Genomic DNA, 24,853 nt, shown 5'->3' on the forward strand with positions numbered 1-24,853 from the left:
TCTGCCATCAGCACGGCAAGAATTTTGAGTTGAGATCACTTTATCTGGTCTGTTGGTACTCAGTGCAGCAGACTAGATGCTGATTAAAGTCAGATCGTGTTCCTTTTAAAAACAATTATGCTGCATTATATGATATATTTAAGAAGTGTACTACATGTCTTTGATTCTGAGCTAGTAGGTGCTCAGAGGGAATGTGGCTGGGTCAAATGGAGTTGGGAAGTGGGTTTTCCCACGTGGTGTGGTCAGCTTTCTATCTTTCTACAAAAACACAAGGAAATCATCTTGAAGAGGAATTGAGGAGGTTTACTGTGAATTGAGTTTCCCAAGTGTCAGTACAGACTCACTTGGGTTCTGTTGATTTGAGCTTGTGGCAACGTGAACTATCATGGCAGGAAGTTTCATGGTGGAATTCACCTGCAAAAAAGAGAAGGGGAAGGGGAAGGAGGAGGGGGAGAAGAAGGGAGAGGGGGGAGGAGGGAAGTAAAGGGGATAGGAAGGGAAGAAGGAAGGAAAGGAGGAGAAGGAAGAGAAAGACAAGGAAAAGGAGGAGAGAGACAGAGAGAGAGAAAGAGAAAGAAGAAGACTGAGAGACAGAGGTAGCTACCAAAACAGAGAGGGAGGAGATAAGGGCCAAGGTTTCAGTGTCCACTTTAGTGGCACATTCCCAAAGACCTCCCAGTCCTAAACATCACAACAGTGCCCCAGGCAGGTGCCCAAGTCTTTGACATGGAATCCTTTGGGGGACATTTCCAATGCAAACTTGGAGCACCTTGTATCTCTAATGAGACATTGAGAAGTACACTTAATTTACCACCAGTGCTGAGGACCTGTGACTCTCAAAGGAGCAGCATCCCTAACGTGAACATTAAGAAGGAAATATTCATGGGATATGTTTGCATGATTCATTTTCCTGAGTGTGTGTTTGTTTTGCATCAAGAAACAGGAGCATTCCCATACTGTCTTTGGTTAATGTGTAGCTGGCGGTTAGAGAAGTCTAGAGCTCATTAATCAAACCGCCTTTGGATTCTGCTTTAGCTATTTCACAAAGGTTTATATTTAGAACACAGAAGCAGTGTTAAAATGAAAACACAAATAACAAATACAAAGGTGAAATATTTGATTGGGGATCAAAAGATAAAATAGTTTCGTAGTTCTGGACATTATTTAAAATACCAATTTTCTAAAATATAATTATTGCTCCACAAAAGGCCAGGAAAAAAAATCCAAAGATCTTTCTGATCTTTTACATTGCCTGTTAAACTTTGGTGCAGGCATGGAACAGTAGCATTGGAAGAAACATCTGCCTTAAGATAGACAAGTGATGTGTGTGTGTAGTGCTGAAGTTTGAACTCAGAGAACCCTACACTCAAGCTATACCTGCATCCCATTTTTCTCATTAGGTTATTTTCAGGTAGGGTCTTGTGCTTTTTGCTCAGGCTGACCTCAATCCACAATTCTCCTACCTGTGTCTTCCATGTAGTGGGGGTTATAGGAATGTGCAACCATGCCTTGTCTATTTTTTTGAGATCAAGTCTTATTCACTTTGGGTCTTGATTTGTTCTTGCCAAATATTATCTTAACATCTGACCCTACACTCTGCTTCTGAATTTTTTAAAAAAATCTTTGCCTCCATCACCCTGTCTCCTCCAATCACTGCCCACCCTACCGTATCTTGAGCTTCTTTCGTCTCCTTAACTTGGTTTTGATACTATGTGGCTTCAAGAAAGTGTGGTATTGATTCACTGACACCCTAAAATATGCTTCATATTTTGAATTTCAGTAAATAAGAAGGGAAAGGAATAAAACTTCCTGACATACAATTTTTACTAGGAAGACTTTGAAGAATTTCTGGAATAAGATTATCTGTTGCCACTTATACAAGTAAAGGTGACAGGGATTGATCATAATAAATTTATAAATAAAACTCTAAGTGTGTATTATGTGTATGTACTTGTATTTCTATCCACATTACATCTACAGTTACCTTTAGAAAACATGACTACACATAAGGTACATAAGTTAAATTAAAAATTTTAAACAGGAAGAAATCAGTAGGGGCTAAATAGAAGAGTCACACTAGCTGAATTTATAAATGGGAATTTGATATATCTTTTCTTGAGTATAGCAGAAACTTTCAAAAGCTCCTGAAAAAATTATGATCCCCAAAGCAAAACTTCAAAGAAATTCAAATATATACCAGTAGGTTCTTATAAATAGTAAATTTTTTACAAAGTTAAAATGTACAGTTCCACCTTACTTAATGACTTCTTTGTGTCTGAGGAACATGTTTATGATTTGACTCCTGCTGTTTTGCATGCTTCTCCTTAGTGTTAAAGAATCCAGTGTGCAAATTATATCGATTTCCCACGTCGGACAATAAGTGGATGCGTATCCGGGAGCAGATGTCTGAGAGCATACTTTCTTTCCATATTCCTAAGGAATTGATTTCCCTTCACATAAAAGAAGATTTGTGTAGGTAAGAGAAAGCAATCTATCATTGCCTTGCATACTAATTCTTCATTTCTCCATATCATTCCTTTTGTAATTTTTTGAGTGAACAAATTTATATTTTGTATATATTTATCATGTCAAACATGTTTTGAAATATATGTAGACATAAAGTGAGTAATGCATATATATTATATATATACATATATATATATATATATATATATATATATACATATGATCTCACTTATTGATTACCTGCCTCTGTCAATACACCTTTCACCCAGTACGACAAGACTGTGGATTGTCCACAAGTTCATCACTTTTCAGGATTTGGGATTAAGACCAAGTTCTGGGTCTAGATTACCACTGTCTACTGTGGTGGCCACTGAGCCTCTTTGGTTATTGAGCATTTTAAATATAACTAGCCAAAATGGAAATGGAAATTATACATAAGACCTTAAATTCCTAGTGCACATGCACATGCAAATGATTTAATAATTACATGGTTAGCATTCTAGATATATTGAGGTTAAGTGAAAATATATTGGTGAAGTTCATCTCAACTATCTTGGTTTTCTAATGTTTACATAGGACTGATAGAGACTTTGAAATGACAAATCACATTGTCTTTTTGTGGTTTGAAATATATTTCTTGTGGACAGCTGGGTAGTGAGCCAATGGCTTGAGCTTAGAACTATAGCCATTCTTGTCTCTTTATCTCTTCTGCTTATCACTGCTTCTTTTGATTCCTATTTGATTTAAAGAAGATTCATCCTCATCTTTAGCCTACCTGTCTATGGCCTTTCAAATGTTTGCAGGTCTAGAAACTATCTGGGGTAACTGATAAAATGTGCTTATGCTAATGAGTAACATATAACGAGACAGAAGAATTTGAGAGCTTATTGGTTGAAAAGAGTATCTTGGGACCAGGACTAATTAAATCATTTGTGTCTCTGCTGTCTAAACAGACTTACAATGACTTTAAAAATGCTGAATTCTGTATTGTGCTAAATACCTTTAAGACTCTCTCAGGTAACTGATATTTTTTTCATAGCTAGCATTCTTCAAGTGCTGATGTTTATACTCGAGAATGAAATGTCACATTTCTGCTTTATGCTCACAGTGGCACATAGAGTGCTTGGTAGTATTAGACCTTTCTGCTAGGCTTTAAGGTCCCCAGAGATGATACCTTGATGTATTCCAGCCAGGGTGCCATAAGTGCATAAGTCAACCTTGGTTTTTAGGATAGCATAGGAATAGCTGCACAAATAATCTAGAACAAAGCAAGTTGAAGTTTTTAACTTGCAAGTTGAGATGGGGGTTGAATTTCTGGGACAGCTAGTGAGGAAATTGAGTTTTATTAAATGGGTCCAGATCTAAGCAACAAAGATGGAAAGAAAAACAAGAAGGTGAATGTTTCAGGTAGCGGAATGAGGAAATGGATCCACAGAAATCAGACAGCTGGGTGGATGCTGGCCAAAGGGAGATGCGCTACGTAAAGAATCGGGGCGTTGGTATGAGAGTCCACTGCAAGAATGAGTTCATGTAAGTCAGGACCAAGAGGATTGTCCCCACTTGAGTCTAGTGCCAGGAATAGAGGATCCTGACCCACAGGAAAATTCCCAGAAGGGGCAATCAGGCTGCCATGTAAAAGTGAACAGAGTCTGTGTCTTTGAAGGCAGCAAAGATTTTGAGTCATTCTCCTCAACCTGGTTCTATTCCAGACCAATAGACACCAAGAACCACTCCTACTAGAGACAAGTAAGAATCTCCCTTTCCCATGGAAGAGCTGAAGGGGTAGCTCCTCTCACAGGGGTTATAGATCAAGGAAGGACTCGGTAGCCAAGCACGAGTTGGAAGTGCCAGGAAGGATCTAGCGTCCTTCTCCAACTGAGAAACCTAGACAAGTGTGCAGATAAAGTAGAAACAGGCTGGAGAGGTTAGGGCTAGAATTATTCCATAAAGTGCATCTGAACTTATCTACTGCAAATGGCAGCTGAATGGCCGCATCTAAGTAGCTATCCCCAAGCTCATGATAAGCCATCTATGAACACACAGACAATGGAAAATGACGGTACTCCACAGAGCACCGGAACATATTAACATAATAATATATTATTATACTGTATACTATCTTTAACAGAACTAATTTTAGGCAACTATTTGGAAGGTTGGAAAAGCAGAGTTGATGGACCACTTATGCTATTTCATTTTAAAAATGCAACGAGCTAGTGAATGAGAAAAAGTAAAGAAAAAGAGCCAGAATTTTGTCCCAGTCTGTCCTTTGTCATCAGCTTAAAGAAGTTTCCCAAAGATGGAACAGCTGTTCCTCTGCTGCGTGTCTTCAGCATTTGAGTTCAACAGTGTTGTCTCTGACCTCTGTCTTCACTCTGTCTTCACTCTGTCTTAACTCCCACCGAGATCTCTGTCTCTGTCCATCTAGTGATAGAAAGTCCTGGGGAAATACACAAGTCGGTCATTGAAGCCACTGCATTTTGGGAGGCAGGAATCCTTATCATTTCTATTGATTCCGATTTCCCTTTTTAACACATAGTGTTGTCATCTCCCCTGTCTTCTTGTATCTCACCATATCTCTTTTATTTTTTTTTCTATAGGGATTCATAGCAAATATCCACCACCACAGGGAGAAGTTTGGGTGGGGGTAAAGGGACAGTACTGCCGAGTATGAAGAACATAGAGAGAACTTGGAGCCAGGATTGTTCAGAGAATAAAATCATATCTCAGTTTTATGAAACCGAACTGTATAAAAATCTGATCGGTTCTAGGTACTGCCTGCGGACAGTGATGACTGTCCTGTTCATAACTTCTGCTCTCTCTAATACCTTTTCCATCAATCTCCTGTCACTGAAATATGTTAAAGATGCAACAATGAAACTTTAACCTGTTATCAGGAAAAAAGAGAAGAAAAAAAATCCTCCCAGATATTCAAAAGAGAAATATAGGGGGAAAAAAGCATAGAAAAGATGACTAGTCATCTGGGTAAAATGTAAGAAGATATGATTATTATCAAATAGAATCAGCAACCTATTAAAAAAGAACTATCAAAAGAGAAAAGGACAAGAGAAAATGATAATGGAGGAAATTATGAAATTTTAAAGTGCGGCAGCTGAATTAAATCTACACAGCTAGTGGCAAAACCATGTCAGCAATGTGGAAGACAAATACGATAAGCCTTTTCTAAATGCTAAGTAAAGGTACAAAAAAGTTCAAAGAGCGGAGGGAGAAGATGTTAGGTGTATAGAGAGCTGGAATCTGGTAAATAATTTTGAGTCTTCTTAGGGAAAAGCAGTGGTTGTTTTTGTGATCACAGAGGATATGTAGTAGAGAACAAAGTGTTTCATTTTCCCTTTACATACTATCCAACTAACTATATTTCTTTACCAAATTAAATGGTGGTAGCCAACGGCACTCCCAAGGGGGAAAGGCTGTAATTTCACCAGTCATTATTTAGGGCAAGGTTACAATTGTTTTATGAATGGAAAGCGATGGAAATGACATAATGATACAAGAGTTTAGACTATGTCACCATAAAATCATTCTAGAAAAAACCTACTCAAGAATATATCACCCAAAATACTTTCTAGAAAAACCTACTTGAAGATACAAGTTATCCAACTGTGAGAATAAAGATTTTTTTGTTTGTAATATAAGCATAACTTAACCTAATATAAAATTGCATTATGCAGCCTGGCACTGGGAGCTCACACCTGTAATCCTAGCTAGTCAAGATGCTGAGATCTGAGGATCATGATTCAAAGCCAGTTCTGGCAGAAAAATGGGTAAGATTCTTATCTGTAGTTGACCACCAGGAAACTAGAAATGGCACTGTGGTTCACAGTGGTAGAGCACTAGCCTGCAGGGAAAAAACTCAGGTACAGTGCCCAGGCCCCAAATTAGAGCCTCATAACCAACAATAGCAAAAAAAAATTGAATTGTGCTCTAAAATTGACATACAACATAAGAAATTAAAGGAATGTCTTTGAGAAGTACTTAAAACATCATTTTTACTGAGGTAGAATCTCCCAAGTGGTGAAAACTTCATTCTGAAATACTTGGTCAACAACAGCTCTACTACTACTTTCATTCTGATTTCAAGAAGGGTGCCGCTTTGACCATCATCTTCCCTTGCAGCCATAATTAGATAAGCTCTGCTACTGACTGCCATGAGAGCCGCAGGTGCTCACTCAGCCCTGGAGTGTGGGCCAAGCACTTCGCTCCCATGCTTAGAAGTCTATCGTACAAGAATTATCAAAGTCCCTGGCTTCTTCTTCAGAAAAAAAGAAAAAAGAACTCTACTAGTAGAGTTCTTCATAAAGAATATATTTATATTGTCAGGAACCTGTCTAACTATTTTCTGCACCTCTGTGGGAAACATTTACTTCTGTCACCACATTTTAGTGAAGACTAATAGGCCAGTAAGTGTCTGCTGTGGAAACTGGGTTATTAGACCCCCAAGCCCAAAGTTTAAGATCTGGCTGCTGACCCCCACATACCAAAGAAAGAGACAGGGTGATGAGCAGAGAAAAGAGATGCCTTACCTGGCAATCCTGGGAAGACAGCACGTTAGTATAGCTTTAGTCACATGATGGGGTACTTGCCAGACATTCACCTTGTAACATAGGGGAAGATGAAGGCAGAAAGTAAGCAAGGTATGCATAGTTAAAACAGTCCCAAGTCATGGGGGCGTCTGGTGGACTTTATCTTAGTCTTCATCCTTGGAGGAGTTTACCATTGGAATGACCTCTTCCTGTGGGTGATCTCCTATGTGAGGGGTTGTTTAATCTTCCACGCAAATGCTTCTCAGTCAGTCTTCTCTTTCCTGGAACCCAAGGCCAATTGGAAGGTGGCTGTAAGAGGGAATAGCTTGAGCCAAAAGCAGACATAAGGTTTGGAGAGCTTTTAGTGAATTCACATGGCTCAGGAAAAGCATCAAGTTCCCTTTACACCTCCATATCTCTTCATATTTTTAATCCAGATATCATATATTATTTTTGTATATATTTTATTGTAAAAATGCTGTACAGAAGGGTCACAGTTACATGAATAAGGTAATGAGTACATTTCCTATCAAGCGTTGTTACCTCCTCCTTTGTTTGTCCCCTACCCTCCTCTGCCTCCCTACCTCACCACCTCCTCCCTCCCCCATCTCTTCATATTTTAATCCTTTGTAAAACTCATGGGAAGTAAATAGATTAATAAACATAAAGATAAATGCAGTTTTTTTCCATCAGTAAATATAATACAAACTCAGTCATGACCTATATCAACTGTCAATAAAAATGTTTCCTTAGAAGGCCAGAGTAAGTATTTTTGCTTCTGTCCCTGCTACTTGGTCTCCTATCATTTCAGTACAAAAGCAAGTGTAGACTGTGTTTGAAATGAATAATTGTAGCTGTGTTTCAGTCAGACTTTGTTTACAAAAGCAGAATTTGACTCTTGAGTTGTCAAGGTGATGAATTTATAAGCATAGGCAATCCTTAAAAATCTATGACATATGGATTTTGAAAAACCTTAGTTTTTCATGATAATTTTACTCTTTCAATATCCTTTTCCATCCCAGTTTTAATCTTTTATATGCTAATTAGTAACAAACTATAGTCAGTATTTGAGTTGGAGTGGCACCATCTCTCTATAGGAATATTTGGACAATTATTTCATTATTTCCTTGCATAACTACCCCCACTTGACCAAGAAATGAGAATAAGAAACTGCCAATACTGAAATGATGGATCATAGTCTCATAATCTCACAGCAATTTCTTAAAGTTGGATCAGAGACTTAATTGTGAAAGAAACAACAGTTAAGAAGAAATAATTTAGGAAACATTAGGGAAATATAATCAAAAGTATGCCTTAAAGAAGATACACGATTTGTTTCATAATAATTTTTAACTTAGAAATCAAGTCTTACTCATAAAATCCAAGCATATTAATTTTCACACATCAGAGGCCGGCAGAGAACACTAGTATGGGTCTGTTTGCAGGGACTAGGCATATACAGTTGGCTGGTTTGCATAATGCATACGTATGGTATAAAGAAAGTCAGTTGTATCCCTGTGGCCAGTCCTGGCACTGGCTGTGAATGCAGGGGCAGGGAGAGATGAAGGCTTTGCACCCACTTTTACAGTTGTCATGGGCAGCATCTGCCCTCGCCTACAGCTGCTATGCAAAAAGCCCTTGCTATTATTCTCACAGCAAGTGTGACATTTGGACTCGACATGAACTACTTTTATTAAATTCAAGATTGTACATGCACAAAGTCTTAGGGCTGTGACAGAGTTTCTGTCCCTCGGGGATTCTCTGTGACTAGGCTAAGCAGTAGCACCTTCTGAGTTCAAGTTCAGATCCATAACAGCTTTCGGAATGGGCGCTCAAGTGTTTTCATAACACTATACTTTGAATTTTATGTATGGTTCAGGTTCAGAGAATTCTCAAGCAGGAAATCTTAGCCGTTACTCAAGTCCTGTTACTGCTGTGAAGAAAACCTGACATTGTGCTTTGTGATTTTCTGAATGCTTGTTCCTGGAGGCACAGTTTAGAAATAAATAAAATATAAATTGAATTTTTACCATGAAAATAATGCATGGCTGCTACAAAATCATAGAAATAAAGAAAAAAAATAGTGGAATCCTCTTCCAAGAAGAAAAATCAAGATCTTTTAAGTTTTCCACCTCGTCTCATCTTCAAACACTCAACTGAAGTAAGCAGAATTGGCCATCTCTGCTTGAACATCTGAATGGCATTTGTTAATATATTTTTACTTCCTGTAGATAGTTGTACAAAGAGTTGCATTCGGCAGACAGATCATGAACATGGCACCTACTGATCAATGCTGCCCCTTTCAACATATACTCATGCCCCCTGCACCCTCCCCATCCTACCGCTTTCCTTGCCTTCCTTAATTTTCGGGTTATGTATTGAATTTCTTGCCATTGGCAAAGCAGTTTACACGTACAGTGCATGTTGATCTGTGTCTTCCCTTCAACATCTTCACCCCCCATCCACCCACCCTTTCCCTTATTTTTCTCAGTTCTATGGCATGCACAATGCATTGTTGCCTGTGTTCTACTCATTCACGCTTCTGCCTCTTTCCTCTTGATGCTCCCCCTACCACTCCCCGCCGGCCAATGCCCTTTTTCTAGTATTCATTTTGTTAGTCTTTGACTTACGCTTTCCAGAGAACTATACTATTTGCGTTCTCCATAGATTCTATTACACTTCATTTGTAACTGTTTGGGCACCACCCAGTGTGTCTACCTTTAGTTTTTTAGTCCCATTCTACTTCCTGCTAATGAGGGAGACCATGCAACCTGTGTGTTTCTGGGTCTGGCTTACTTCACTTGATGTAATCCTCTCCAAGTCCTTCCGTTTCTTTTCTGATGGCTGAGTAGAATTCAATGGTGCACATGTACCACATGTTCTTGATCCATTCATCCCTTGAGGGACATTGGGCTGACCCAGCAGTTCTACTTCTGGGACACACTGAGTTGTATTTTCAACACATCCACAATTCTATTATATGACATTAGATGAAAATGAAAGCTAGGGAACAGTTAAGATATGTTATCTTAGTCTTAATTCACATGTATTTAAGAGAACAACTAAAAGGATTATACTAAGACATGAGTAATGCTTGTTCTCGGGTGGGAGATTTAGAAGGGTAATTATTTTTCACAGCAATATAAAATTAACACACAACCCTTGCAAGGAACCTAAGAGATTGAGACTTGCCAATTCATTGTAGCTTGGTTTTCTTTCAGAGCTTGACTTCTGTTTAGTTATCGAATCTATTCAAAATTTAGCTCCTCCCCAGCTCTATGCTAAAATTTTAGATGCCTTTGTCAATTTAGGAAAATTACACATCCTTTTTCATTTTACTTTCCCTGATGCCCTCACCAAGAACATATGGATGTAAGGCTTACTGGGTTGACACGTATCAGGTACAGAGAGATTCTTAATCCCTTGTCCCAAGCTTTGGGTGCCAGGCCATCTCTCACAGGAGATGACTCGTAATCACTGAAATGCCACGTGTTCCATCCAATTTTATAAGTGACATGTGGGCATAGTATTGGGGTGTTCCTGTGCCCTTGTCCTGACCTTGAAGTGCCAACACTCGGCAGTTTGTATTTATTGATTGATTTGGGTCTTGGTTATATACCTATACCAAAAATATTGGCTTTTTACTGTACTTTAACAAGTCCTCACTGAGCCACATAGAATCATTTAGATTTCACTCGCACCATACATTGGCCATAGGGGAGGGACTGGGAAGGTGGCTCAGTGGTAGAGCGCTTGCCTTGCATGCATGAAGCCCTGGCTTTGATTCCTCAGCACCACATAAGCAAAACAGCCAGAAGTAGTGCTGTGGCACAAGTGGTATAACACTAGCCTTGAGCTGAAGAGCTGAGGGACAGCGCCCAGGCCCAGAGTTCAAACCCCACAACTGACAAAGAAAAACAACCTCAAAACAAAAACAAAACATTGGCCGTAGGGGAAGGGGAGGCAGTGCTCATCTATGGCCTGTATTCTACTATGCATCTCATGGTGCGGTTTGCTGCTATGCTGAGAGAGGAAGGTTAGCTTTGTCAGGACTGTAGGTAGTGCCGTCCTGTGTGTATACAAGCCGCACAGGTCATCTTACAGTTTCATTTCCCTGTGTATTTTGAAGATTTTATGCCTTCATCGTTTTTTGAGAAGTTTAGCAAATTAACACATAATAATGATATGAATAACTGACAAATGGAAGGAAATAGCAACTCAGTTATGAGGTACTGTTTCATGGAAGAAGTAAGGGAACAATACATTGACAATGATTGGTTGTCTTTCTCTTTATTCGTGTGTTTATGTATGTGTGTGTGTTTACTTGTTTTTTTTGCATAGTGCTTCAAATTTTATGGTCCTTAGAGCTTGAGTTGAGTGCAGAGAAGTTATAGAGGTCTTCCCCAACTACCACGAATAAAAATTTTGCAGTTTGGTTTAATGTGACCACATATTTTATGTTGAGAATTTCCTTCACATTTTGTACTAGTTCAGAGTTTTCTAGGCTCAGTCTCCATTGAAGTATGTTAATTATTCCACAAAATGATGATGCCTATATAGTATGAGCTCTGTGCCGGCGACATGTGCCCATATACATGTTTAGATACGACTTGTGGCCGTACACAATTGGCTTTACCAAAAAATATAAGTTCCTGTGCCATAAAGTGGTGTATAAAACATACCGTTGTATAAAAATATCAGAGGGCAAATTAGAAGTGTTTCAGTGAAAATGAATCCTGTAGCAAATAAACTCTCCAGCAAAACTTAATTTTATTTTTATTATTTTCCTCTCTTTTTTTTATCCTAGTTCTTGTACTCCTTCTATACAGTTATTACCATTAAGTCATGGCTCAGAGAAGGGAGCAACCCTCCAGGATATAGGTTGGGGAGCTCAGAAGTAAAAATAAGAATATTTTAAAATTAAAGGCAGATATGTTCCAGTAAAATTTTATTGCAAAAACATCCTTCCTATATAGCAAAGATAGGTGGTAGGTTTTTATTACTTAGGAAGTCAGCCTGCCCACTGAGCATGGTTTGACGTTCTGCTATTAATTTATTTACTTTTTTTTCTTCAAAATATGTTTATCATGAGAAAAGACTCCTTTTCTGTGGACAACCAGGAAGCATAATCTTACTTCTCTGAGTTCTCAAGCCTGCTTATATGGACTTTTCTTCCTATGGCTAGATCATGTATCTTTGGGTATATCTGGAGGCATTGACAAGCTTGGATAAAACAGAAGCATAGTGGAAATCTTTACAGGCATCTAAGAAACATTGATGAGTAGGAAAAGCAGTAGGGAGCCAGCTCCTCTGTTTAGACGTCATACATACCAAATGCATAACAGACAAGTCTCGTGTTTTATAGTTCTGTGTCTCACGGTTTCTATTTATATTTCTGTCTTGGCCTCCCTGGCTTGTTTGTTCCTGACGATCAAGTCCTAAGCATCCAAAAGAATGCATTAACAAATGCCACACCAGGATGACACTGTGGGTTCTTTCCTGATTAATGTTATTTCTTCCGTTCATTTTTCTTTCTGGAATGTCGACACACAGTTAGAATACCGTGCGTTATGTTATTTGTCGTATAAAGTGCGTTTGTCCTACCAGCTCCCGGTGTGGAGGGCAGATGCTGTGTGCCATTCAGTTCATCATTATGAATTCTTGACGCCATTTAATGAGAGGTTCTGTGGAGAGCTTAGGGTTGTCAAGCTGGCATTAGAAATATGGGTTGTATCTCACTGTTTGGGTGTTAAAATATCCCCACAGGAAGGAAGTAGGGCAAAACTCATTCAAAAGCACATTTTTTCCCACCCTGTGGTGCCAAGATTCTTTATTTCAAATGGATTGAATATGAGAGGCTGTGTTAAAAACATAAAATTACAGAATTTGAATCATAAACTTGAGCTCAAAATTGATATCTGCATCTTTGTATATACAGAATTAATTAACCTCTAAATTTCCTGATTTTTTAAAAAAATATATCCCATTTATCTTGTAAGGTTACTGTATTCATTAAACAATCATTGGGTCTGACATTTAAGAGGATATGTTTTTGGAGTGTGTGTGTACATGTGTACTTAGGAAATTTTGCTCAACTTTCCTCCCCAGGGAAAAGCTATGTGATAGAGCATGATGTATGTGATAGATCTAGTTTTCAGTTTCCTCAAACCAGAAAAGGTCTAAGTAATGTACACACATAGTTATCATGAACCATGGATGAAATACTTCTGGTACAGAGACAGCAAATCTTCTCAATGAATGGAAACTCCTCTTGACATTTATGTAAAGAATCATACAAATGAGATATACAGTTCTTAAAGCTATTGTTATTTTATTTATTTAATTTCTTGTGTTGATCCTGGGACTTGAACTCAGGCTATTTAACTTAAATCTGGTCTTCTAACACTTACGCCATACCTCCACTTTCTGGCTTTTTGGTGTTGAATTGGAGATAAGAATCCTTGAACTACAATCCTCAGATCTCAGCCTTCCAAGTAGCTAAGATTACAGCCATGAGCCACTGTTGACCTACTCTAAAGCTATCATTATTGTTTGTTCAGAGGAAAGTTGGTAGCATCTCAGCACAATAATGAGACTGTAATACTAACCTAGCACACCTGTAAATATGCTTACTAGATTGTGCCATGAATTTGCAGTGAGCAGAAAAGCAGATTGAGTTCACGGTGCTGGTAAGTTTTGAGCTGAGAAAATGATTTGTGGAGTATTTGTCAGGCTTCAGATAAGCTAGGGCCTCTACTCTTCTCCAACATAAAAGGAAAAACTTGCTAATTTTGCTATTGATACTTTCTCTGAAATTTACCACAATATCAAGCATATAATGATGCACTTAGAATAATGTTTTCCCTAGGAATGAATGCACTTGTCAGCAGACAGCAATGTACGTACACTTGGAAAATGGAGGGAGGAGTTTGGAATGGAAAGTTTATAGCACATTATGGTTGTCTAAACTAGCAGTGGTGCTTTAGATAGATATATGTATATACATTTGAGGTTTTGTGGTGCTAAGTCAACAGAGACTGTACTATACTGTCATTACTTACCACACATGATTATTTAAACTTATTTAAATTTATCAGAGTGAAATTAAATGTTTTTACTCCTTTTCTTAGTTGCCTAGGATATAAGTCAATATTCCCACAGCTACTGGCATGTCATTAGCAACTACCTTGTTAGAGACCACAGATAGATATTTCCAACATTATTAAGAGTTCTGTTGGAGAGGACTGAGCTAAGATATCTAGCAGCTGTCGCTCTAATGTTAAAAATAATAGGTTGATAATGTAACACCCTTGTCCATTATGGCCCATTGGAATTTAAGGTGGAAAATGAACAGGCTCACCTCAAACTTCCCCCTTCATCCTTGTGGGTAAGACAGATATTTGGTACTTGATTTGCGTTTTCACCTGGTGGGTTTTCTCAAGTTGCATGTTCTGTGCTTTCATTATTGGTGGTAAAGACAAGAGACTGTCATGTTTCTAATAGAGAGTAATACATGCATTAGTCATCTTTTTGTTACTGTAACAAGATACCTAAGACAAACAACATAAATCAAGAAAGGTTTATTTTTGTCCACAGTTTCCTGGGTTTTGGTTCACAGTCACTCATAGCTTGGGGCTGCGGTCACACTGTGTCATGGAAGAGCAAGGGCAGAGAGGTCTCTGCATGGTGGCTAAGAAGCAAAGGGAGAAAGTCCCCAGTATTCCCTTCAAGTGCATACCACCAGTGGTCCAGCTCCTCCTACTGCACCCCACCCTCTAAAGCCTCCACTACCTCCCAATTATCTTATAGGTGGGTTACCTCGCCTTTAGCACGTGCAGATAGGGGACAGTTAAGACATAAGCTATGGCATCTATAGCATGAGCTCAGTTTTGCTTGAATTACCCTATGTCCCCAACCCCTGTACTTCAGAATATAACTGTATTCAATCTAAGGCCTTTAAAGGAGTGATTATGTTAACAAGAGCCCACTGAGATGTGTCCTGATTCAGTTTAGTTGATGAGAAGAAATTGGGACACACAGAAACCAGAGACTTGTGCACACAGAGGAAAAGAAGCAATGACACAGCAAAAGGCATCATAGGTAAGACACTGAGAGGCTTCAGAGGAAATGGTACTCCCTTGATACCCAGGGCATGGCAGTGAAGCCTTCCGTTTGTGTTCACTAAGCCGGTCTATGATACTTTACTACTCAGTTCTAGAAAACTCCAATGCCAAGCCAGACTGGCTGGGCGTAGTGAGTTAGTTGAGCTTCAGTGAATATTGAACTTTGCTCAATCTCAATTTTTCCCATTTGTAAGAGGAAGATGGCAATATTAACTTCTCCCGCAGGTTGCTATGAATAATGAGTGAGTAAATATTTATCAAGTGCTCTGAACAGTTCTCAGCATAGAGGAAGCACATCAAACATTTGTCAAATCAGATGAAAATAAGAAATGTTGCCATTTCACTTGGCTTTCTAATGATGGGTTACAGTCACAACTATCTAATACATACTCATGGAGAATATTTGAACCAGCTTTCTGTGGAATTGGACAGAGTTATATCCGAGGAGTCTCTCAGGTGGGAGATTCCAATCTTGCCCTTCTATTCAGTGATACTTTCTTTAAAAAAAAAAATCATACTCCTAAAGAATTAAGATGTAAAGGAAAAGAGGATTTACATTCATGATACCTGGGTACAAGTCCTGGCTCTGCTGCTGTCAGCCATAGGGCATTGAACAAGTCACTTGACTTCTCCGACATGCTCTCGCCATTTGTCCACAGAGATGTTATCTAGTGGAATGTTCCAGAATGATAGAAAGTGCTGCGCTGCACGTGTGATGGCCGTACATCTATTGGACACATGGAATGTGCTTCCTGTGACCAAAGTTCTCATTTTATTTAGTGCAATTCCTGACATCATGAATTCTGAGAATTGTGAGACTCAAATGAGGAGATTTATTCTGTACAAAGGTAATTTTGATTATCAAAAGGAAGAGATAAAAATTAACACCTGGAAGGTCTCACGGTGTCCATCTGCCAGACAGAGGTGATACAAAACATCCAATGAAATCTTCTGGATTCCATCTACCTGCGAAGTTTGACTGGGCACTGTCCTCAGATCAGGGGAAGGCTGGGGATTTAAAAGGATAATGTCTGCAATTTCTAAAATGGTCACACTACCATCCTTACCAGTACAGCTTGTAGTCTCAACAGCCCCTCAGAATAAAAATGCCTGTAATTAATACATGTGGATTTGAGAGAAACCTTCACCCAGTGTAATATACCACCACTTTTAACAGAAGTGGTATACTGAACTTTCAGGTTAAAAAAATATATAGCCCATGTTTCATAACTGAAACAAGCTAGCAAGAGTAAGCAAGAGATTATTTAGAACTAAACACCAATTCACCTTTATCAGGAGTAACAAATGGACTCCAAGACTGGAACAAGATGTGCTTATTATTTTTCTTTTATTTTTTTACTAAGGCAGTTACCTAAAATTAAATTATAGAATCCGGCTGTTTATCAGATACAAATAGATTCTGTGATTACCACTAAATCCTGTAATAACTGTGTTCCAATTCTTAGTCTTTGCATATAAATTGAAACTTTATTTAGTGTATCATACAATAACCACTTATTATAATGTCAAGTGAAAACTGGAGTGAATGGCCACTCAGAAAATTTCATCATTTTTCAGTGAAATAGTGGTTCATGGATTGCCACAGTAACTACACTGTCATTTATGAAAATGAATGAAAAAAATAAGCCTATAATTTATGGCGCAGTTCTTAATCCTTCTATCAGTTAAAGCACAGCTCTTTTGAGTTGTGGGATAAATGGGCTGGGAAACTTGACATCTAGTTGAACTTTGCTCAGTTTGATGGTGTCACACAAGCACTTTATGAAATTGAGGCTGCCCACCGGTCATTGGTGTGCTCTATTCTTCACTGACTTTTTAATATTTCACTTTTTTTCCTTAGCAGATAAATTTTTTATGACTTCTTTGAAGTTTGATTTAAGGTCTAATTTTGCTTAATGAATGGAAACCAGCTTGGCTCTTAAACCTTCCATTGTACATATCCACATGTAGTTTTACTACGTGATAACTACCAAAAGACTCTATGTAAACTGTGTAGCTATATTTATTCCACAAAATGGCATTCTAGAGCTCATTGTGGGGAAATATTTCTATTTACTTAAGTAGTAACAATCAGAAATAACACTTAACGTTGTTCTTACGCAGCCATATTCTTTGGTATATAAATTTTTATCAGGCTGTTTGGCTTACTACCTTCATGTAAATGAATTAACTGTTATTCTCAAGTAATCTTTATGACAATGATTCCATTTTGTCATTCAGAGAACTTTTGAATTTAAGTACCTAAATTTTTATGTGTATCATTCTAAATTCACGCTTCTAATAAAGTAAGTGTTCATAGCTAGAGTTTGTTCTTGGAACTACAGAGATCCCTTGTGCATGCCCCATAGATAGACTGAGAATTGTAATCATTTCTTCCCTAAGGAGTTACAAGTGGATTTGTGATGTGAGGTCAGATGTATAAGAACCCATGGAAGAGGCACTACTGTATTCCAGATGTTTTTCTTCCATGCCCTTGTCAAGAATAACTACTTGTCCTCCTCTACCTATGCCTGACTTTTTGTGTACCAGGCTGAGAAATCTGTGATAGAAATTCCTGCCTGGTGAGTGTATTAGCCAGGGTTCCTCTAAGAAACAGAATGATGGATGTGTACGCTTGTACACACACACACATGCCCAGTACACATATATATCACATTTTTCATATATATATATGTGTGTACGTGCACATACATATAGGTATATATGAATTATTATAAGGAATTGGCTCATGTGGGAATGACAGCTGCTGGCTCCCGAGATCTTTCAAGTTGATTTAGGAAGCTGAAGACCCAGGAGAGCTCCTGGTGCAATTCCAGTCCAAGTGGGATACCTGAGAAGCAGGAGAAGGAGTGCTTCATTTTTTTTTTCTGTCCCTGTCATTTTAATCGGATTGGGCCCCAAATTGACAGTATTTTATTCATTAATTTTTTTCTGCCTGTTTTTTTTAATTGTGAAAATACTGTACAGAGGAGTTACAATGACATGGGCAAGGTAATGAGTACATTTCTTATCAAGCATTGTTGCCTCCTCCTTTGTTTCCCCTTCTATCCCTTCCCATCCTCCATCCCCCCTCCCGCCAAAGTTGTCAGTTCTGAAGACCTAGGAACTGGGAAAGTCAGTAATTTTCAAGTCCAAAATGCAGCAAACCTGAGACTCAAAAAGCCAAAGTCCTGGCTCAAAGGTAGTGAGGAAATTCTCCTTCCTGGGCAGCCTTTCCAGTGTCTTTAGGCCTTCATCTGACTAGGGTGTGCCGTCGGCATTAAGCAGTCTACCAATTCAAATGCTAATTCCATGCAAAAATACTTTCATAGAAATTACTAGAATATCCTTGTTTGATCCACATATTTGGGCAACGTGTGTTCTAGGGAAATTGACATCAAATTAACCTTCATAGTAAGAAACCTTGTAAGAAGACACGATTTCAAACCTTTGTCCTGAAGGAAGACTTCCCCAATATATAATTACAGACCTAAGTCATACAAAATTAAGATGATTGAATAATGCTGTTCTTTGTCCTCTGCCATTGGGACAGAGCTCATCACTCTGCTCACGGGGTAGTCTACATCTGCCCTTGTTCCATGTTTTAGGAGGCATCTAACAATGACAATATACAAGTGCGCTTTTCTTTCAGTCAGTTGGCCGCGCTGTCCTCAGACTGGCACACTGCGGTAGAACAAAAGCTGTCCAATGTCGACATTTGTCCCTATTAGAATTCTGCCCACCCCCCACACCATGAAATCCCACATAGGCCTTAAAATTGTAATAGAAGACTTAAACAGAAACTCTCTTTTTCCTAGGCTATTCTGTTGATTTGAAACCTTTTGTTCTTATCGCTTCAGTAGAAGAAACTTTTTTTTTCTTCTGTACAACAGAATTGCAAATAGAATTTAGTGTAAAGGAAAGAGACTGTTTGGGGCCTGGGTGCAGAGTGAGGTAAATGACCTGGTCATTCTCATTCACTGTCCTATTTTGCCCAATATGTGCCTCAGTGCCTGTAGCCAGTACCATGACAGGGTATAAGGACCAAAGTTTAAGCTCTATTTTTCTCTATTTTTTGCCTTTATTGTATGTATTATATTTAAAACATTCAAAGCAGGTATGTTATTTTTCCTTCTGAGACTCATTCTATGTTCAGTTATTTCCCCTCAGTCTTCATAGCTTGACTTTGTTTTATTTCATTCACCCTTCTTGCTCAATGCCAAGTGTTTCAAACATGTAACGTGAATAACGCTGTACAAAGTTCAGAGAAACTGCTATTTCTACTGAAAAGGCACAGTTCATTTTTGAAATATTTAAACAAGGTAGGGCATACAGAAGGCACTTCCTAAGGTGATTTCCAGGGATCTGTATAACTATTTTGTCAAGTATCAAGAATGTCAGACTTGGTAGTTGAAATGCCAAGTTCTGTAGGACACTGGAGAGTTCTCGAGTAAACCTTGGCCATCAATCTGTCTCCTTTGGAGATTTGGTTCTTTGGCTTTACGTTTTTGTAGGGAGCAAAGGGAAATAGGACAGATGGCTGTCAATGATGAAAAGTGAAAAAGCCTCAGCTTGTTTATGTTTTCCTATTTGGTATTTTCTTCTCAACTCCTCTTGTCCACCTGTTGGACTAGTGGAGGCACTGACAGGTTAGAAGATTTATTTCAGTGATGGCGGTGCTGGTGAGGTGAGCACAGTAGACCGATGAGGTTGTCTTCAGTTAGCAGGGTGGTGAGTTTTCCGGGGAGAATGGCAGAATGGTTTTGTTATTGGTATTATAAGCTCATTTTTGAAAGTGGAAGCTCTTGTTAGTACAAATAAGTAAAAATATATGCCTGTCAGTTTAAAAAAATTTCACCCATGCTCTTTGTCATTTAGACAAAGGGCTTAGTAAACATCCAGATTTTATTTTTTGTCAGTCAACGGGCTTGAACTCCGGGCTTGGGTGCTGTCCCTGTGCTCTTCCACTCAAGGCAAGCACTCTACTGCTTGAGCCACAGTTCCATTTCCAGTTTTCTACTGATTTATTGGAGATAAGAGTCTCAAGGACTTTCCTGCCTTAGGCTGGCTTTGAACCATGATCCTCAGATCATGGTTCCTGAGTAGCTAGCATTACAGGCAGAAGCCACCGGCACCTGGCTTAGATTTTTAATAAAATATGAACACAAGTCTGCCATGTATATCCAGAGCACAGGACCTTTGTAATACCGCATACCCTGATACACCTGAGCATATTTAAATAATGTCAGTGGCCATGAACCTCTAAAATAACAAGAAACCCCATGCTACAGTGAATCTAGTTTACATTCAGTTTTTAGAGCACATGAAAGTTTATAAATATAGTACTTCAGGTCAACAGCCCAGGTTCTAAACCCCATTCATCCAACATTTGTTCATTAAGTACATCATATTCTTTGTTTTATTGCTATTTGTTTTGTATTTATGCTTTTTTGTTTGTTTTGGGGTTTTTTTTTTCTGGTTTTAGGGCTTGAACTCAGCCTGGGCCCTGTCCCCGAGCTTCTTTTGCTCAAGACTAGCATTCTACCAATTGAAACACCGCTTTTTCTGTGGTTAATTGGAGATAAGTGTCTGGTGGATTTTCCTGCCAGGGCTGGCTTTAAACTGTGCTCCTCAGATCTCAGCCTCCTGAGTAGCTAGGATTAAAGGCATGTGTCACCGGTGCTCAAATTATGTTTTCTTTACAGTGCAGAATTACGTGATCTAAGGCCAAAATAGATATGGATTCTACAGGACAGGAGTCTAAGGCTCTGTGCTATGCTAGTGACTCTGAGGCTCCCTAACATTGTTGCCATCTGTAAAATGAAAGATTTGGGGTGTACTCTGAGTCCTCTTTCTACTGTAACATTCCTTGTGGTTATAGTTATTGCCTGCCTGCCTCCCTCCCTCCCCTCCCTTCCCTCCCTCCCCTCCCTCCCCTCCCTCTCTCCCTCCCTTCCTCCCTTCCTTCCTTCCTTCCTTCCTTCCTTCCTTCCTTCTTTACTTCCTTCTTTCCATCTGAATGACTGGCCTAGACTTCCTGATAGAAACGTTTACTGAATTTGGTACAGTCAATTTTTTCTCTCCTTATCTATTTTTAATGTATTGAATGTAATTTTTCAGTGTTTGCAGTGACTCACTCTGCCTCATTTTGCTTTACTTTTACGTTCTGATTTCCTTTCCCAGTTTTTCCCCATTGGAGCTTCTGAATGCATGTGACCGTAGGCTGCTTGGTTCTCTCGCTCAGTCCATGTCCCTTTTCAGTGCCATCTCTTACAGCAGTTTCATCTGTGTGTTTCTCTGTATAAATTATGGCATATTGGAGACATGTGATGCATTCTTAGCAGTGATCTATGGATACTTCACAGTTTATGTCAAGTCACTTTCCACTGGGCGTTAAATGTATCTGGCCACATTTTGCAACATTTCTCTTAGGCAAGGCAATTTATACCAGCTTATGTATACCCTGGGAAGTCCTCTCTGTGACCTGCCCTCTCTTTCTGCCAACCTCCTTTTGATGTTTCTAACAAGGATTTAAAGACAATGTAAATTCCAAACCAATGGTGCATCTATTAGGATTAAAAATATCACTTAAAGACTGATTCTATTACAACCACATGGGGAAACAAAGCCTTGAACCTTCCCTACCACACTTGCTAGCCCTCTCAGCTTTCTCCTGAATCCAGTGGCTCCCCTCTGCTTAGACAGCTTAAGATTTAGGCATTGTTTTGTCATTGGTTTGAATATTTTCCATTTAAGCAGAGGACTTGACTTGCTTCTTCTTCAATATTCCTTCCTCCTGCTCTTTGGTCATGAGTCTGCTGTATTCTATTTTCTTCTGATTATGTACTTCCCCCATGAATGATATGTCATGAAAGGTAACCTGCAGGGAAGTCGAAAAATGAGATTCGTGTTTACGAAGATTAGAAGAACTTCAAAAGAAAGGCACAGCAGTATTAAAGGGCATAGCTATTGAAACAAAACAGACTCAGATAAGAATATCAGACAGCAAGTCACATTTTTGTATAATAGCCATTATTCTTGAGCTTAACATGCTGTTAAAAAATCTACACCTCTGAATTTATTAGCTTGGTATTTAACATGTTTCATGGCCAAAATAGCAAATTTAACTAAGCATTAGTACTGGTTAAATTAGCCTCATGAAAACGTTGTTGGTAAAAGGTTACAGAGATGAATATTGGACCATCTATCACTATGATTTAAAAAGGTATTTGAATTGTCTGAATTAACTTGGCTAAAGGATAGAAGTTTGGAGAAAAGGTGATCATTAAAACCTAAATGGTATGATCAGTTCTTCCTTTTGATAAAGAGGAGACAACAGTTATGCAAAGGGTATTTATGTGTGCTCTGGGATAAACTAGTGCCAAGAAAACCATACCTGAAAATACCTCTATTTACTATTTGAGCTGCAAAAAAACCCCACAGGTATATTATATATATAGCTGTGCACTGGGTGTCTTCTTTCAATATAGGCAAAAGACCCTTCTTATGTTCTCTGATTTGGAAAACTGAATCTAGAACTTACCTATCTTTATAGTGAGGCATTTGTATTCGCTTTTTTAATGTAATGTTTCTCTACATATTAAGGATAGTAAGTCTGCCATCTTTGTGATCATTTCATCAGGAAATTTAACCATTTCTCCCCTTTCCCTTAAAGTGTTTAATATTTCTGAATTGCTATTTTGCCTCTGTGTTAAAATGATTTTTTTAATCTTTCAAGCTAGGATACTTCAACACTTTGCTGTGGAATTTCTTTAAACAATCCTCATTGGCTTGGTAACTGAACTAAAAGTTCCATGTCTATAGATGTAGGACAAAGACTTTCTCCTCTCTTGTAATCTTTACAGAAATCAAGAGATAAAAGAACTTGGCGAACTTTCTCCACACTGGGACAATCTACGGAAAAATGTCCTTACTCACTGTGACCAGATGGTGAATTTATACCAAGACATTCTGACGGAACTGAGCAAGGAGGCAGGTAGGAAACAGTAATTTCACTAAAGCAGATGAACGAAATTGTTTCTTCTCTCATGCCTGGTGAAGCCATTGCACTACGCAACGGAGATGAGACAGCCAAAGATTTTTTAAAAAATTAGTAAGTTCCTACTCTATTTTGCTGATAGTTAAACTAAGAGAGAGAAAAAGCTGTTGTTCTACATCAGAGTCTTGTGAGAATAATTGGAATATTTTTCTAAATTGAAATTCTGAGAGGACATCTCAAACACAGAATATATTTCTCTTTCTGAAGTTCTTTATAACATTTCTCTACCAAAGGTGTCTCTCCACATGACAAGCCTTCTTGTTTAATTATTGACTAATAATCAAACTTTTTTTTTCTTCTAGGGTCCTCTTTCAAATCAAGCAGCAGCAAAGGAGAGAAAACATTAGAATTTGTTCCAGTAAATCTACATCTACAAAGAATGCATGTACATAGTCCTCACTTGAAAGGTATGAGATATTACTCACTTTGGATTTCCCTGGTACATTGCATTGTGCACTTTCTAAACAGATGTAACTCTTGGCAGATCTCAAAAGGTAAAGAGTTGTGTAGGGACAGAGATGACACCCGAGAGCTGGTGATGAGGAACCAGCCATGGTGCCTCCATTGCTGCTTCTCTGGGGAATACTTCGTGGGCTGAATTGATAGAAACTGATATTTCATTGCACATTCACGTATTTGGGAATGATTCCTAACATACGTCCACAATGCAGAATCCTTTACTTCATGTTTCTCTCTTGGGCTGTTTTCCCAGATGTTTTCCGAAAAGTGTCTAGAATAAGTAGGATGAAAACAAAGTGTTCAGCTTCTGACTTATTTGAAAAGGGAAAGTGGGAACTAAAATAAAGATCTTTAGAAATGCAAAAAAAAAAGTTCACCCTACCTAATTTGTTTTGGAATGTGTATCAGTTTTTTATGGCTACTGTAACAAGGCCCCACACTCAGGCACTTAAATCACCAAGATATATTCACAATTCTGGACAATTGATACCTTTAAGTCAAAGGTCAGCAAGGCCACATTCACTCTGGAGCATCGGTGGAAATCCTCAACTTCTATGGCTTTCTGGTGGCTGTTGTCAATTCTTGGCTTTGCTGACCTTGATGATGAATCTCCCCTGCCCTCTAGCTTTACCAAGGATGCTTCTGTGTCTTCCTCCATCTTCTTCTGTGTGTTCATCTAAGTTTCTCCTTCAAGAAAACTGGTCAGATAGAATTAGCAACCACATTAACAATGACTTGATTTCACTTTGATTGCATCTATGAAGAACCCCTTTCTAAAAGCAGCTCCATTTTAGATATCTTTTTAAAGGACACAGAAAACTGATAGCAAATATCAAACAATACTGAGAAAAGCAGGAGTTTATTATCATAAATCTAGGAGACAACCCATAAATGAGAGGATTTTTGAGAAAGTTGTTAACAGAAAGATAATTGTTCTCTTCAAAACAATATCCCATATTCTCTCCCAATGGCCTAGATATCCTAAGAGCCAACTCAGTGGTTAAAGTACTGAATTATACACCGATTTCTTTCTAAAATGATTTACATATTAAATATATGCATGTTTATAATATAATATATATTCATGTTTGTAACATGAATACCCATATGCATATTATATATAATATTATATATATACCTATTATATACAAAATATTAAATCATCAAGCTTATTTGTATAATTAAGTTTAAATATTATTTTG

The 24,853-nt window shown here is 38.4% G+C and overlaps 1 protein-coding gene across 8 annotated transcripts in view; it reads left to right on the forward strand.

Moving 5' to 3' along the window:
- The window catches only part of Inpp4b (inositol polyphosphate-4-phosphatase type II B), a 429,128-nt gene that overhangs the window by 282,052 nt on the left and 122,223 nt on the right, over positions 1-24,853 (forward strand). For all 8 annotated transcript variants that reach the window (XM_042701677.1, XM_042701676.1, XM_042701675.1 and 5 more), the window contains 3 exons: positions 2,329-2,476; positions 22,999-23,129; positions 23,495-23,599. In XM_042701677.1, coding sequence (XP_042557611.1) covers positions 2,329-2,476; positions 22,999-23,129; positions 23,495-23,599 — 384 coding nt within the window. The remainder of the gene's footprint in view (positions 1-2,328; positions 2,477-22,998; positions 23,130-23,494; positions 23,600-24,853) is intronic.

Source organism: Dipodomys spectabilis, unplaced genomic scaffold (genome assembly GCF_019054845.1).
Source record: "Dipodomys spectabilis isolate Male_0828 unplaced genomic scaffold, ASM1905484v1 ptg000297l, whole genome shotgun sequence".
In the NCBI taxonomy this organism is placed as follows: Eukaryota; Metazoa; Chordata; class Mammalia; order Rodentia; family Heteromyidae; genus Dipodomys; species Dipodomys spectabilis.